The sequence below is a fragment of the Neopsephotus bourkii genome, unplaced genomic scaffold (genome assembly GCF_033783945.1).
Source record: "Neopsephotus bourkii isolate Nb327-2 ecotype Australia unplaced genomic scaffold, CSIRO-AGI_Nbou_v1 NB_437, whole genome shotgun sequence".
Lineage (NCBI taxonomy): Eukaryota > Metazoa > Chordata > Aves > Psittaciformes > Psittacidae > Neopsephotus > Neopsephotus bourkii.
Genome location: NW_026900939.1, coordinates 1 through 16,417, shown reverse-complemented (window position 1 = coordinate 16,417; position 16,417 = coordinate 1). Strand labels below are relative to the sequence as shown.

The 16,417-nt window shown below is 42.0% G+C and overlaps 2 protein-coding genes across 2 annotated transcripts in view; both read right to left on the bottom strand.

Moving 5' to 3' along the window:
- TTC33 (tetratricopeptide repeat domain 33) overlaps window positions 1-1,402 on the bottom strand; it is a 47,853-nt gene extending 46,451 nt beyond the window's left edge. The window contains exon 1 of the mRNA XM_061349567.1: window positions 1,070-1,402. Within this exon, the coding sequence (XP_061205551.1) occupies window positions 1,070-1,290 (221 nt within the window). The 5' untranslated portion in view covers window positions 1,291-1,402. The remainder of the gene's footprint in view (window positions 1-1,069) is intronic.
- A 6,153-nt stretch (window positions 1,403-7,555) lies between these two features.
- Window positions 7,556-11,523, bottom strand: LOC133210302 (5'-AMP-activated protein kinase catalytic subunit alpha-1-like). The gene is made up of 3 exons (XM_061349566.1): window positions 10,890-11,523; window positions 9,422-9,548; window positions 7,556-7,807 (listed from the first exon to the last, which is right to left on the bottom strand). Exons 1-3 carry the CDS (start codon window positions 11,304-11,306, stop codon window positions 7,563-7,565), a joined length of 789 nt encoding a protein of 262 aa, XP_061205550.1. The 5' UTR covers window positions 11,307-11,523; the 3' UTR covers window positions 7,556-7,562.
- Window positions 11,524-16,417: the final 4,894 nt, after the last annotated feature.

Sequence of the window (16,417 nt, the reverse complement as noted above, 5' to 3'; positions counted from 1 at the left end):
GTAAACAGTATAAGAGGAAACAGTATTTAAATATTTGCAAATAAAACTTTTCTCAAAGACAGTCTGTATTTGATTATGTTATATTTATATATTTTAAATCAGAGCAGACCACATATGGGGTGTATTTATTACCATACATAAACTTGCCTGATTTAAACCTCTAACTTGTTCATCCTCCATATTGCCCAGAGAACCCTTTTTTAGGATGAAATTTCTGATAACAAGAAGTTTAATATCTCAGCAGCGCATACTGACTTACCATGGAATTGATTCTATCAGGAAAATAATGTTATGTCTGATCTGGGACAACAAATAAAATGCAGATGCTCATTCAGGTGAAGTCAAGATACAGATTTAGATGTCAAGCACTCAGAAGATTTTAAGGGGACTAATGTTGGAACTGATTTTTCCCCCCCTACACAGAAGATCCAGCCAAATTATGTAGTTAATATATAATTTATAGTCCCTCTTTCCCTCTTCTTATGCCTGTCATGCCAAATACACCTTCTGCTTAAAGCATAACAGAACAATAGAACCATCTTTACAATCTCCTTCCAAAATTGCCAAACTCAACACTCAGTACTGCTATCCAAAGATAGTCAGAGCAGATACCTGAACCTGACTTTCCAAAAGCATTAGACAGGTTAATAGTGCATTAGCTGCTTTGAAGCATTTGCCTGGGCACTGTACAATAAGCTTACTCTTAATAAGGGAAAAAACACGTTTACAAGAGAGGAGAAAACTACTAGAGTAGCTAAAGCATTATGCACAGTGCAGCTTATCTCACTGTGAGATTCAATCAGTTTCTCATTTCCCTTCTTCTATCATTTTTCTGTTATGTGTACACACAAAAATGAGATGGAATAGACTTCAGTTCACAGCTGCCAACACAACCAAAGGAAACTGTTTAGTTTCAATCAGTAAAGGTAGAATGAAAAAAATAGTCGCTATTTTAGATGCAAAAACCATGACTGCAGCTGCTAGCAAATTACCTAGTGTTTAGAGAAAAGATTAAAATATCATTCAACACTTATTAAGTCAATGAAAAGGAGTAAGTTAACATTAGTACCTCCTCTTTTCAACCAAGTTGGCACCTTCCTCCTTCAGCTCCTTACTTTTCTTTACACAGTCTTCTAAGAGAATTTCCTTTCTTCTCTTTGCTGCATGCACCCAGTTGGCATCATCTTCATTAGTCACATCCTTGTCATCCGCAGCTTCTGCTTCAAACTGCTGGGAAGTAGCTTTTGAAACTTTCTCACCAATCTTTCTCTTCCACCCAAAAGAAGCCATCTGGGCAACTAGAGATAAATGTATTTTCAGTAATTAGGTAATTTAGCTCCCACGTGCATAGACGAAAAAATACACCCTGTTCATCTCGATTCTAATACAATACCATGTAACAGACTGCCCCTCCCCAGTGCAAACTCTGCCCATGAGCTTCACCAGAGATGTCAGACAGGCAAGCATAGCCTTGAGCAATTGCAAGCGGTTCTCTGACATCAGAAACAAAACAAAACAAAAAAAAAAAAAAAAAAAAAAGGAAACAGAATAAAACAAAGGCCAGAGCTCTGACATACCAGAAAGTCCTGTATCACGTTTCTCTGAAATCACACAACACAGGAAGGAAGCGACTCGTTCCAATGAGAGAGACACATCACAGGCACGGACAAGCGGCACCGGCCATGTACACTCCGCTGCATGGACCTAAACGCCCTCGGTTCGCCCGTACCCCCCCCAAGCTGCGGGGAAGCTCCCTGCGGCAGCCGCTCAGCTGCCAGGGAGGCGCCCGGGACCAGCAACCCCCAGACGAGACCGCACATCCCGCCACCCAGCCCCAGACGAGCTGCGGGGAGGCGGCAGGCGCCGAGCCACGGCAGGGCTGAGGAGGCCACGTTCTGCGCAGAGGTGGCTCCGCTAGCGCCCGCGTCCCGCCGCGGCTTGATCCCCGCGCAGGGCCGCGGCAAGATGCGTTTACCTATCTCTGCCCCCTGGCACCGGTCTCCTGGTTGCAAAGGCCCCAGCACCCTTGACCCCAGCCAGCAGGAAGCGGAAGACAGGCAGGGCCTCGCTGGGCGTGCCGGGAGCTGTAGTCCCGTGGTGCCGGAACTGTGCTCCGCGGGAGAGGTTTCCGCGTGTTGGAGAGTGCCGGTGACGTGCGGCCTCCGTGAGCCGAGCAGAAGGCGTGAGGGCCTCGCTGCACGGCGGAAGGCGCGGTCTGAGCGTGTGGGTGCCGCAGCGATGAGTACAGCAGTACCACCGGGGGACGCGGACTGCACCGACTGGCAATGCTCGGGAACCGCAGGGAAGAGGCGAGGGAGGGTCAGCTGAGTGACAGGGAAACACTGCACTGGGAAAGGACCGAGGCTCGAAAGAGGGGTTTTCCTAAAAAGGAGGAAAAACGTGAGACAGGCTGCTCCTTGGTTAGAAGGGCAAACACCGAGACTCAAGAACTATCTACAGTATCCTAGAAGAGCAGGGTTGTGAGGCATATAGGAATGATTCATGCCAGCAATTTAGGAGTCCTTGTCATCATTGTACTTTGGGTGGAATCGAAAAGCATGTGTAGAATGTATACGAATGATCAGATTAAGATAGATGTCCCTGTCAATACAATGGTGAAAGAAGAAGCAAAGGAATAATCTTTCCTAATCAAACACTTTGTTACTTTAAAGGGTACTTTAAACGCTTTGCTAATTACAAGGGTACTTTGTTTAACTGCTTGAATGCCTTGAGGGGGTTAGGTAATCAAGAGATACCTTCTGTTACAGGATGAGGTGAAACTTGTGTATTGAATAAGTAACTATGTAAGCAATGGAATTTAGGGGGGCTAAGATGGTGGTTAAGCTTGTGACAGACATCCCCTGTTAATGTATTGCCAGTAACTTTTTAAGAAGTTTCTTCACCCGAAGATAAGACCCCAGCAACAGGAGGAGAACAATGAAAAGGAACCACGTGGATATTCGGGCGAAGATGACAGGATTGGTTGAAACCTAAGACCGAGGAGTATAAGAGACTGTACCCCAGAAATCTCGGTGTGCGTCTTGGGTGGAGCGGAGACTCCCCGGCGCACCCAGCGCTGCTTGCTTATTGGCTCTCGATATTAATCAATTGTAATAAAAAATTAATTGAATCAGATCATGGCCAAGATGGAATTTTTATAACAGGGTGGAGGATAACTGCTTTAAGCTGAAAGAGGGTAGATGTAGATTTGGCATTAGGAAGTTCTTTACTGGAAATGTGTTGAGGCACTGGCAGAGGTTGCCCAGAGAAGCTATGGCTGCCTCATCCCTGGCAGTGTTCAAGGCCTGGTTGGACGGGGCTTAGAGGAACTTCGTCTAGTGGAAGGTGTACCTGCCCATGACAGGGTTGGAACTGGATGAGCTTTAAGGTCCCTTCCAACCCAAAGCAGTCTGTGATTCTCTGCAGGCAAAGTGGGTCACCACGGGGCAGGAGCAAGGGGAACCTTTGCACAAGCATTCAGCAACCCTTCCATCTCAAACTGCTTTCAGCAGCAAAGAGAAGGGCTGACAAGACCGAGGGGAAAAGACGCAGTCAGGGTTCCAGGCTGGCACCCTGCTGGGAATTAATGCTGCAGCAACTTCTGTCACGTTGCTGCTGAAGTCAGTAAGTGCTGTTGTTTCAAAAACATGTCTAACAGTCCTCATGTTAATTTGTAAACTAGAGGAGAGCATGCACAAAGTTTCAGACACAAACAACGATTTAGTACTTCATGTTTACTTAGTTTTAAGTTTTGAAGGTTTAAAAAGTTATACAGGTATAAACAAGCATTTTTGCCATTCATCTTTGTCAAAAGAAATGAACATAGGAAGTAGGCACATGTTTCTTAAAGAACAGGACTTCATATCTTACAATGGTAATCAACTGGTAAAATAAAATTTATTTCCAAGTTGGTATTAAACACTCATAGCAAGACAAACATGAAAGTTTTTTCCTTTTTTCAGTATTGCACCAGCAAGATGAATTTTTATCCCTTATCTAGTGAGTTATATTGCACATGGACAGTCACGCTCATCCATGCTTTTGAAAAAATTACAATACAAAGGCAAGATAATTCAAGGTACTTCAACAGGAGTAAGCTTGGGAACACAAAGTAACATACTTGACCAATTTGTGTATTTGCATAAGCTGCCTCCTTACAACCCTGGCAGCTTTCTTAAAGAAGTTTTGCTTCACAGCCTGTTCGCAGATAGCACAACACTAAAAAAAGGTCTGCAGTATCAGTAGGAACATGTGAAGAAAGCAGTTTCAACAGCAAGATCTACAAAGCATGGGAAAGTCACACAACAGACATCTGTTCTGGATTTAACAAAGTTGTCAATCCCCCCCTCTCCCCTATAAAAATTTCAGTTCAATCAGAAAACTTCTGACCATCAAAACTGATCTATCATACCAATAAACTTACTCTATTTAAAACTACAGATACAGTATGCTGCTGCCAGAAAATTCCTTAGACCTCCAGATAACAAGACAAAGGAAAACCTGTGGTTGCCTGAATGCACAAGAGGGCCAAAAAAGTGTATCAAAGCTTTCTGCACCTTGACACCTTGCATTCGTGATCAGCATCACACGGGTCAGACACCATGTATAAATATACTTAGTTTAAACATACGCAAGAGTGATCCCAAACCAATTCCAGATGAGGAATTACTACAATTAAAAAACCTGTGCGTTTGTTGTAGTTGTACAAGTGCAATATGTAACAACTTCAAAATGAAAGGGTAACAAAAATTAACACAGTGATTTATTAAGTACATCAGAATCAATTTCTAAAAGATTAAAACTGTGACTGAAGTAGGATTTGCAGCTGGTCCCTCTTGGTGGCATCTTGATCTTGGGGATTTAAACCCAAAGTTTTATCTAAGGAAAAACCTTTCTCTTTGAGGTACAACAATACAACCTTGCATCACAGGGACCACGTGTGACACTTAAGGATAAAGAACTGAAATTTTAACTTGCACCTACATACTAGGCAGATCACGCAATTGCCCAGAACGCAGACACCGCAGTTCCAGGGCTTGAAGCAGCTTTATGTTTCTTCAGATTTTGTGCATATTCATAACAGATGAACTTCTGGACTGAAGCCAGTGGGCTTGGATTGAACTGTTCTTAATATCTGTAGCTAGTAGTTTTCCATGGATAAAGTCCCAAGTCACTGGCAAGGATCCCCATTGCATTTTAAGAGTCCAGGTTTCACTGTTCACAATAATGCCTTGATTTCCAGTCTCTCCCTGGGAGAGTGGATATGAAGCTTGTTTTGAAGAGAACACTGAATGCAAAACTAAACATTTTATAGCATAGAGTTTATTGTTTATGCCTGATAGTGCCAGATGAAAATAGAACTATGGCTAATTACATCCAATTTACAAGAGACTACATAGTTTTGTGCAAGTACTAGCTGTGATTTTAACATAAGGTTCATTTTTTCTCCCTGAAATGTTGCAAAAACCATAAATGCAAAAGGGTGTTACAGGTAATTGCAACCTACTACTGAAAACTTCTTAAATATTAGTGCTCAAGTTGTCATGATCAGTTTTCGATATTCAACAGAAAAGTTAGAATATTAATTAATTTAAACAGCAAAGTTTGATATAAATGTGGCCTAGGAAAACCTAACCTATATATGTAGTTTCAACTGCAAAGTGAATTTCAAATAGTATATGCTAAGTTAACACGTGACATAGAGCTGTATCAAAGTGCTAACATATTTTTTGTTAAATGTCAATTTCAGATTCTGGACTAGCACAGAACTCATAGGCTGTGCTCTTTACTACATGCACGTGTTTCTAAGGACCAGGATTATGAGCCTGCAGTAGCAGTCAGGAGCCGTTGTGCTGCTGCTACACTAAGGTATACACACAGATCAGACCATCCCCCTTCACAGGGCAACACTGTGTTTTAGGCTATCAAGTCTATCTTTATAGTCATCGAGTTTCTCAGCATTAAGTCTCTCACCACTGTTGTGGACTCAGTATAGCTTCTAAATCTCATTTTTTTTTTAAATCATTGCATATAGAACAGAAATATAGAACCATAGAATAGTTCGGGTTGGAAAGGATGTTAAGATCATCTAGTCCCAACCACCCTGCCATGGGCAGGGACACCTCACTATAAACCATGTCACCCAGGCTCTGTCCAACCCGGCCTTGAACACCACCAGGGAATTCACAACTTCCCTGGGCAACCCATTCCAGTGCCTCACCACACTTACACTAAAGAATTTCCTCCTTATAACCAATCGAAACTGCCCCTGTTTTAAGTTTTAACCCATTACCCCTTGTCCTATCACTACAGTCCCTAATGAAGAGTCCCTCCCCAGCACCCCTATAAGGCCCCCTTCAGATACTGGAAGGCTGATACAGGGTCTCCATGCAGCCTGCAGGCTGAATAGCCCCATTTTTCTCAGCCTATCCTCATATGGGAGGTGCTCCAGCCCCCTGATCATCCTTGTGGCCCTCCTCTGGACTTGTTCCAACAGTTCCATGCCGTTTTGATGTTGAGGACACCGGAAATACACACAATACTCCAAGTGAGGTCTCACGAGAGCAGAATAAAGGGGCAGGATCACCTCCTTCAACCTGCTGGTCACGCTTCTTTTGATGCAGCCCAGGATATGGTTGGCTTTCTGGGCTGCAAGCGCACACTGCTGGCTCATGTTCATTTTCTCATCGACCAACACCCCCAAGTCCTTCTCCGCAGGGCTGCTCTGAATCTCTTCTCTTCCCAACCTGTAGCTGTGTCTGGGATTGCTCCAACCCAGATGTAGGACCTTGCACTCGGCATGGTTAAACTTAATGAGGTTGGCATCAGCCCACCTCACAAGCGTGTCAAGGTCCCTCTGGATGGCATAAACATCTCTGGATATACATAAACAGCTTTTGCAAACTATATGTAGTTTTCTGTTCTACTCACAGCCCATGGAATTTCTTCCTTAGTGCATTACAGAGCACCTACATATGTTTCCAGCTGGTAAGACCTGCATGCATCTAATCAAATCTACCCGTTGCTAAAAGTAGTACACTTTAATGCATTAAACAGTTCTTCATCATTTACTGTCAAGTAAGGGGGGGAAAGAAAGACATCAGTTTTAACACATTACTCTTAGATGTTGACAGTTCTGACCAATTGAGTTACAACTGCACAAGTGACCAACAAGTCATACTCAGGTCACTGAACTAGTAAGTGTACCTTTACTTACAGTGCATCAGGTGTATGTATTACCAGTGAAAAAAAGAAAAAAAAACAAAGTCCATCTAACTTAAATGTCATATGCAGCCTAACGTGCACTCAACATAAATGTTACGAATGCTGCCTCAAGGGCATGTGATTTCCTGCACCTCTGCTACTGGACAGTAGACAATCAGAATTCACTCCAGCTTCAAGTACATGTGAACTGCCCATAATCATTTCAATTCCTGTACAAATTGCATTCTGTGGCTAGCTTTTTCAGCGCCTTAGTAAATTTAACTTGATTATAACTGGAAGCATCTGGCTATGATTTAGGCATGCTTATTGCTGTGAGAGAAATAAGCCCATCTTCAAAATTACTGCGCAAGTATTTTAATAAGATTTGCACACATCTCAAAAAACTCTATTGTATGACTCCCTGGCCTTGGAGTTAAGTCAGCTGTAGAAGAGTCAAGCGATGAGTTCACTGATGAGGTAAGGGATGTATCTGCAGATTTTCCTTGTGCATCAGCATCTGAATCTTTTTGACAGGATCTATAGTTGCTCACAGAACCTGATCTCTGTGGAGTTGCAGTCCCAGACTTCGTTTCAGTAATTTCATCTGGGGGGCCAGAAGAGAGAGGAGGAAAATTAGGTATCAGTTACCAGATTAGTTAAAGGGACAGCAAATATCTGCCCCTTCTCACACTTCAGAATCTTGGAGTTTTTAAAGTCTCAATCAATATACTGCTTGTGCAACATGAGTTGTATTTCCTCAAGAGTTGAGGGCAGGACTGCAGCAGGCTGCCCTCCTCCAGCTGTGTGGCTCTAAGCAGCCACCTCCCTCTCAAAGATATGACATTTGTCCTATACTGCAGTAGCTCAATACAGGAAAATGATTAGTCCTCTCTATCAAGTACCACTGGATCTAAGCGAGCACCTGTATTGTCAGAAGGAACGGCAAGAACTCTACCACCAAGTCAGATGAGACTGAACTGTCACAAGATATGGCTTTAGCCACCCTATAATGTAATCCAGCCACACGCCAGTAAATCATTTTTCCATATCACTTGTTTTCCTAGGCATGTCATCTACAGCACTGGCTGCAGGCAATTCCGCTTCTGTCTAGTATGCCAATAAACAAGCACAGTGGCCAGTCGCTATCAGCTTCTCTGTTCATTTTCAGCAAGGTATCCAACTGGGATTTGTATGCTCCATTACTGTCACTCTGTAAAATATACCTTTCCATAGACTAGACGAACTGCTTCCAAGGCTTAAGTTACTGCAAGGATACAACTCCTATATCAAAATTTTGTCTACCACTAACACTGGCAGATTGACTTTGCCTGGCAGCTAATATCTCTGAGCAATGGACAAGAACATTTTAAGAGCAAAAGTGAGAAAACTCATGAGTAGAAATAAATACAGTTTAATAAGAGGAAAGGGGGAGGGACGGGTAGTGATGCAAAAGCAACCACTTGCCACCTCTCCAAAGCAGACTTATGTCCAGCCAACCTCAAGGTTACATCCCCTAAGCCCCCATCCCTCAATTTCTTTGCCAAGCGTAACATTATATGGCATGGAATATCCCTTTGCACAATCTGGCTTAGCCCTCCAGGCTGCATCCTCTCCCAGCTTCTTGCTTATTCCTGGCCTGGTTTGACAGGACGGAAAGAAAGGCTGAATACCATGTAATTAGGCCTCAGCAACTGCCAGAACATTGATGTGTTGCCAACACTGTTTTAGTCACAGATCCAAAACATAGCACCATATAGGCTGCTATAAAGAAAATTATCTCAGCCAGACCCAGGACAGCAGTGTACAGTCCAAATCACATTTTAATGCCTAGATGCCAAGCTTTATCTTCACTAGTTTATTCACATGCTTACATCTAAATGTTTAAACTTGGGGGTGAGGCTCCAAAGAGAGTTTAGGTTGATCCAGATCTCACCCCTCATAGCCCAGTCCCCTTTTGCACTAGTGGTATTAGTGCTGGAGTAGATGCAAAATGGAGCACGAACTGATATAGCTAAAAAGCTATTATTTCACGGATGAATCAGCTAACCATCTGCTCATAGGAACACTAGACCAGGAAGGAGTAAGAAACACCACCAAGAGATCTAGGTTATCTTAAACTAAAAAGTAACGCTTAATTTACTTGTTTAGAGATATGACAAGTTTGCATTTAGAATGGTTTCCTGTACGATTCTCCACATTTATGTAACACTTCACATACCATCGATGCTACGGAAGTCCAGTAAGTATGTCCTGCTGTCCACCTGATACAACTGTAGACTCATTTTGGAATAAGCACTGGTAACTGGATTCTTCCGTCGGACACGCAGATAGTATGGATTTACAACCTAGTACAAAAGAGATCTGAATTAGTAACCAGAACTGCTTGAAAAGCACTGCGTATTTTTATAATTTCAAACCAATGGTATTATCAAGTGATTTAGTTGATATGCTGGAGGGAAGAAATGCCATCCAGAGAGACTCTTACACGCTTATGTGGTAGGCCAGTGCCACTCTCATGAAGTTTAACCAACTCAAGTGCAAGGTCCTGCACCTGGGTTGGGGCAATCCTAGGCACAGCTACAGGTTGCGTGAAGGACTTGGGGGTGTTGGTCGATGAGAAACTTAATATGAGTTAACTTCAGTGTGTACTCACAGCCCAGAAAGCCAACCATACCCTGGGCTGCATCAAAAGGAGCGTGACCAGCAGGTTGAAGGAGGTGATCCTGCCCCTCTACTCTGCTCTCATGAGACCTCACTTGGAGTACTGTGTGCATTTCCGGTGTCCTCAACATCAAAATGGCATGGAACTGTTGGAACAAGTCCAGAGGAGGGCCACAAGGATGATCAGGGGGCTGGAGCACCTCCCATATGAGGATAGGCTGGGAAAAATGGGGCTATTCAGGCTGCAGAAGGCTGCATGGAGACCTCACAGCAGCCTTCCAGTATCTGAAGGGGGCCTTATAGGGGTGCTGGGGAGGGACTCTTCATTAGAGACTGTAGTGACAGGACAAGGGGCAATGGGTTAAAACTTAAAACAGGGGAAGTTTCAATTGGATATAAGGAGGAAGTTCTTTAGTGTAAGTGTGGTGAGGCACTGGAAAGGGCTGCCCACGGAAGTTGTAAATACTCCACCCCTGGTGGTGTTCAAGGCCAGGCTGGAGAGAGCCTTGGGTGACATGATTTAGTATGAGGTGTCCCTTCCCATGGCAGGGTAGTTGGAACTTGATGATCTTAAGGTACTTTCCAACCCTAACTATTCTATGATTATATGAGTGTAGGCTTTCCTGTTGGAGTTCTGATTTGGGGAGGTTAACGGAAAAAGAGAGAGAGGTGGTGTTTTACAGGTTGGTTGGTCGGTTGTTTTGCATTGGTTGTGTTGCTTTTTGCTTCTGGGATTTTAAAGTGTGAGGTTCGGGGGGGGGGGGTTGTGTTTTGGTGTTTGCCTTTCTTTTTCTTTCATTCAGTAGTATGTGATTTTTTTCTTTTTATTTTTTTAGCAAACCATTCCTACAACCCCAGTAGAAGAGGTAGACAAGATAGCAAGTTTTTTTCCTGTCAGCATGAATAGCCTCTCCCAAACCACTTCCAGGTCATAACAACATAGTTACATAGCCTAAAAATATGAAGCTACACAGCTCAAACAAAAAATTGCTGGTTTCTGCTGTAAAGATATTTTATTTTTTTACCTTCCATTCATAGTCCAGTTGTTTAATTGCTCGACAAACTTCAGCCATTATATCATTTGGTCGACTCTGACTTCGTATTCCCAAATGCCACTTAGCCCTCCTTACACCTTGGTGCTTTGACTTCTGTGGATTCAGCTCATCAAGAGTATGGCGAGGACGAGGTGCTTCAGCTACTAAAAATGGCACTCTTTCAGGATGAGGGCGAGACAGATGGTGATCATCAAGAAAAGAATCTGGGGGGCTTGTAGCCAAGTAGAAGTCTTTGGCCTCATTCATTATTCTTCTATTATCTATAATGAGGTGATAAGCAACTGCTAAAGGATCCTGATGATTTCTGCTGTACAGACAACTTAGCACTTCCTCTTCAGTGCATTCAAACTTCTCACACACTTCTTTTAAGGCTTCATCATCAATCATTGTAGAGCTATATGACGGGTCTTCAGGAAACAAGTATTTTGGAAGGTCCAGCTTAAACCATTCATGTTCTCTAGATTTAACAATACATATAAAAGTCTGAGTGTAAGAATGAAAAGCAGACCTTTTTAATATTAAATTCTTTCAAAATTATTTTTAATCTGTACAGAAAGAGTAACAGTTGTCACTCCATGTCCTCTTCTGTGCAGCAAAGACAACAAAAGAGTACATAAACACCACCTTCACAAGCTTCCTAAACATTCCATAGAAGAATAAGATCCTAAGTTTTTCAACTAAATTCCAAAAATACCTTTGTATAGCTCAACCAGCTTTTTATACAAATGGTATACTTATTACTGCCCTATGCTACTTTTTAAATATTTTCAGCTGAAATTCTTACACTATCCACTTGAGTTGTCCCTCCCCAAATACACACATAACAATACCTAACAAAATCATGAAATGCCAAAGATTCAAAACTTTTCGGTAGATGTTTGGACAAAGATTTTTGAACACAGAAGCCAGATTTCCCATCCCAAACAAGCTGCTAGCAATTTTTCTATTCATAACACCTGCAGTTGCTTCTTCAAGACTTAAAATGGGTTGAAGGAAGCTCTGGAAGGGTCAAACTGCACCTCTTCACTACTGTACTGAAACAGAGAAATATAGGCTGAAATATAATCTATTATAACTAAATTAGTTCTGCTTAGCTGTCATCCTTGTATAAGATAAATGACCGTAGTTGCTGTAGTTCTAGGACCTTGTAACCTTGCACAAAATTTATGGTAAACAAAACAGAATGTGTAAAGATTAGCTGAAATTAGCAGATGTTCAGGATGAGTTGTAGCTGAAGTAACTGAAGGACAAGGAGAAACCATTCAATTATGTCAGTGGTGTTACTAAACTAATTAAGCTGGCATAAGCATTTATCTACTGTGCATGCTTCAAAGGCTGCCAGGATGAAAGTTCAAGGAATGGCCAAGTGATGGATACTGCTGGACCCCCAAAGACCACTACCACATGAATATGTACGCTTAGTGACTATAGTAGAATGGATTGCTTAGCATTTCAGCAGAGACATGCTAGGAGGAGCTATCCCCCCATGTCTCCCAGCGCTGCAATAAAGAATATCTCTTTGTCAACTTAAATTTTGTTGGCAAGTTCCTTGAAATTTCTCCAAATCAATCTGGCACCCCAGATGGGACCCGCTGGGGACAGGGCTTTTCCCAGAGGGACCCCTCGACTCATTTGGATCACTGCAGCAGCAGACAAGAACCACCTTTATGAAAGATACTATTTTCTTTTATATAGTCTGTAAGATGCAGGGAGCATCTTACATAAAGACTAAATTGGGTTGGTAAGCATACACAAGGTTTGGAAGCCTTCTGTAAATCAAGATAGGAAATATCGCAGGTGAAGGCAAATACCCGGCTGCTAGCGACCATTTGGTATATACTTGTAAGACACAGGTGGTGTCTTGTGGTTTAGATCCTGCAAGATGCAGGGGGCGTCCTGTGGAAACGGTTTTTTATTTTACTGGTATTTGACTTATTTTGTGGCATGTTATGGTAACAACTGTGGTATTGGCAACACGATGTTGTAACTGTGTTACAAACTGTTGCTTGTTTGATTGAATTCAGTCTCTGGTCTCAAGTACTGTGTGTGGGGTGTGTCTGTGGGATCCCTAGTGTATGTTAATGTGAAATTAGTAACTGGAAATCAACAGAGTGGAGAAATTTTGAAAGAGTCCTAATTTAGGGTGTATTTTGGCACATTGGAAATACCTGGGAGGGTCTCCTGGGGGCTCAGTAAACAAGAAAACATTGATAAAAATAATGTAATCAATGATGGCCTTTAAATACTTTGGAAGATCAGGAAAAATGGCCTGAAAATGGAACTCTGAACTATAATACATTGTTACAATTGATGCGTTCTTAGGGCAACAAGGAGAGTGGGATGAAGTGGTGTATGCAGATGTCTTTCACTTTAAGAAATCACATGGAGTGACAGACAGAATGCAAAATTAATACAGTTTCACCACTTCCTTTAATTTTGGCTTTGGAAAAGGACAGGGAAAAATAGGAAGCTAAGCTGGAGACGTGATGTTCAGCCTGTAATATTGGGGAAAGATGTTTAAAGCTAAAAAAAACAGTAATCAGGAAGACAGGTTGGAGAATTATGTATCACAGGTACTTCTGCATCTGTCTTATCTGATATTGATAAGGAGGAAGAGGCTGCTGTCACTGGCAACAAGAAGCAGATTCACATTCAGAGTTAAGAAAGGGTTAAAACAGAAGTGCTGTTGCAGAGGCAGGCATCTACAGCTACTGCAGAGCACATGGACAACTGGGGGGTGAGGGGAAAGGGAAGAAGCTCACAAAACTCCTGTGTTTAAATGTAAGATGATTACTCGGGCAAACAGACACGTAAGAACAGACATATTGACAGATTATAGGCCCAAGGAGATTAATAACTTATTGGATAAATACAAACAGAAATAAAGGAAAAAGCACACAGAGCATATAGGAATTGGGAACAGGTAGAAAAGAAAAAGCTGAGTCATGCTATAGCCACAGCTGCAGTGACTGAATTGGGACAACTGGAAACTGGTGGAGAGACTAACGTGAGAGGATGAGGCAGAGGTGAAAGAGTGAATTCTCCTATGGGACCAGATCCGTGTGCATACTGTAAGGAAACTGGATGTTGGAAATGAGACTGCCCTAAAAGAAATACCCGCAAGGTGGCTCCAGTAACTGAATCAGAACTAGACTGATTGGGGGGGGGGGGGACATGGGGAATCTCCCCTAGCAGATCCACTGGTTAAATTAAAGCTAGGGACTAGAGGAAATGAACTGGAATTTTTAGTGGATACAGGAGGAACTTATTTGGTGTTAAATCAGAGAGAAAAGAATTCGTTACAGATGTGGGAGCTACTGGTCACTAAGGAAAAGAGGAAAAAAAAAAATCATTCTTTCTGAAACCTTTAAAGTACAAATTGGGAAAACAAATAGGAATGCATAAATTTTTATGCATGCCAAATAATCCAAAATCTGTATTAGGGCAAGAAGCAATATTTAAAAAAGGCAAAATGGAACTAAGAGTTAAAAACGATCAATTAATTGCAGTTTTGAGTTCATCTTTAATTCAACAGAAAAGTGAACAGAAGGACCTCCCTGAAATAAAAGAAATAATTAATCAGGTATATCTGGGAATATGGGCATCTGAAGTTTCAGGTAAGGTGAAAAATGCTTTGCCTGTTAAAGTAGAAATAAAAAGAATAAAACAATATCCCTTAAAATTGGAGGATCAAAAGGGAGAAGAAATCACTGATAAATTTTTAAAATATAGATTATTAATTGAATGTGAATTGGAATATAATACTCCTATCTTGCCAGTAAAGAAACCCAATGGGAAAAGTTACATATTAGTTCAAGATCTCAAAGCAATAAAAAAAATTGTGGAGGATATTCACCCAGTAGTAGCTAGATAATCTGTATACCTTACTGACTAAACTGAATAATAATCGGAAGTGGTTTACAGTTCTGGACTTAAAGGATGCATTTTTCTGTCTGCCCCAGCCAAAAAAAGAAGTCAGAATTTATCCACTTTTGAATGGGGAAAACCCTGAAACAGGAAGAACGGACACAGCTCACTTGGACGGTGTTACATGAGGGATTGAAAAAGAGCCCGACCACTTTTGGAAGTAACTAGCATGAGAATCCAAATCCTGGGAAGCACCCACACAGACAGGCACTTTACTACAGTATGTTGACAACCTGTTAATTGCCACTGAAACTGAGAAAGAATGTGTTCAACAGACTGTAGAAATGTTAAACTTCCTAGGGCTAAATGGATACCAGGTATCTAAACTGACAGCTCAGCTAATTCGAACTCAACTATCTTATTTAGGATACGAAATAACAGGAGAACAACCAGAACTTGGAGCAGGTCAGAAGGAAGCAATCTGTCAAACGCCACAACCATCCATGGTTAAAGATATCAGGACATTTTTTGTAGCGATAGGGTGGTGTCAACTCTGGATCCATGATTATGGGGCTCTGGTAAGACTCTTATATGAGCTGCTAAAAGAGAATCCAACCTTTCTAAAAATGGACAGACCAAGCTGAAGAATTGTTTAAAAGTTTAAAGACAGAACTCATGAGAGCTCCAGATCTGGGTCTCCTGGACATAACCAAACACTTCTGGCTATATTCCTACAAGAAACAGGGTTGGGGGTTTTGGCTCAAAAATTGTGACCTTATAAAAGAGCAGTGGCCTATTTTGAAAACAACTGGATGAACCAAGCAAAGGCTGGCCTGGATGCTGAGAGCAGTGGCAGCAGTTTAACACCCAAGAGGCCTGAAAATTTACACAGGGACTAAAGATACCACGTGTAACACTAACATGGTTACCAGCAGTCCTAGAACAAAAAAAGTACTCATTGGGTATTGCCATCGCATTTCTTGAAATATCAGGCTATCCTAGTAGAACTGGATGATGTGGAAATTGTGGTCACTAATGTGAATCCAGCATCTTTCCTTCAGGAAACTCCCACCAAACCGTTAGTTCATGATTGCTTGGCCACTATGGAGACAGTATACTTGAACCAACCAGACCTGAAGGAGAAGCCTCTAGAGGGTGCAGATTCCTGGTTCACAGCTTTGTTAAGGATGGTATACAACAAGCAGGATACAACATAACTGCAACTTCAAAGGTTACAGAAGCTAACCCATTAGCCTCAAACACCTCAGCACAAAGGCAGAAATAATAGACTAGAGCTCTGGAGTTGGCAAAGGACAAATGGATAAACATATGGACTAACTCCAAATACGCCTTTGGTGTAGTTCATGCACATGGAGCAATTTGGAAAGAACGAAGACTTTTAAATACCCAGGGAAGACAAACATGCAACGGAAATTCTGCAGTTGTTAGAAGCTGTGTAATTACTTAATGAAGTTGCTATCATACATTGTGAAGTTCCCAACGACTGGAAAAAGGGAAATATAACCCCCATTTTCAAGAAGGGGAAAATGGATGACCCAGGCAATTTACAGACCAGTCAGTCTCACCTCTGTGCCTGGCAAAATCTTCGAGCGCAAAATCTTCGAGCGCAT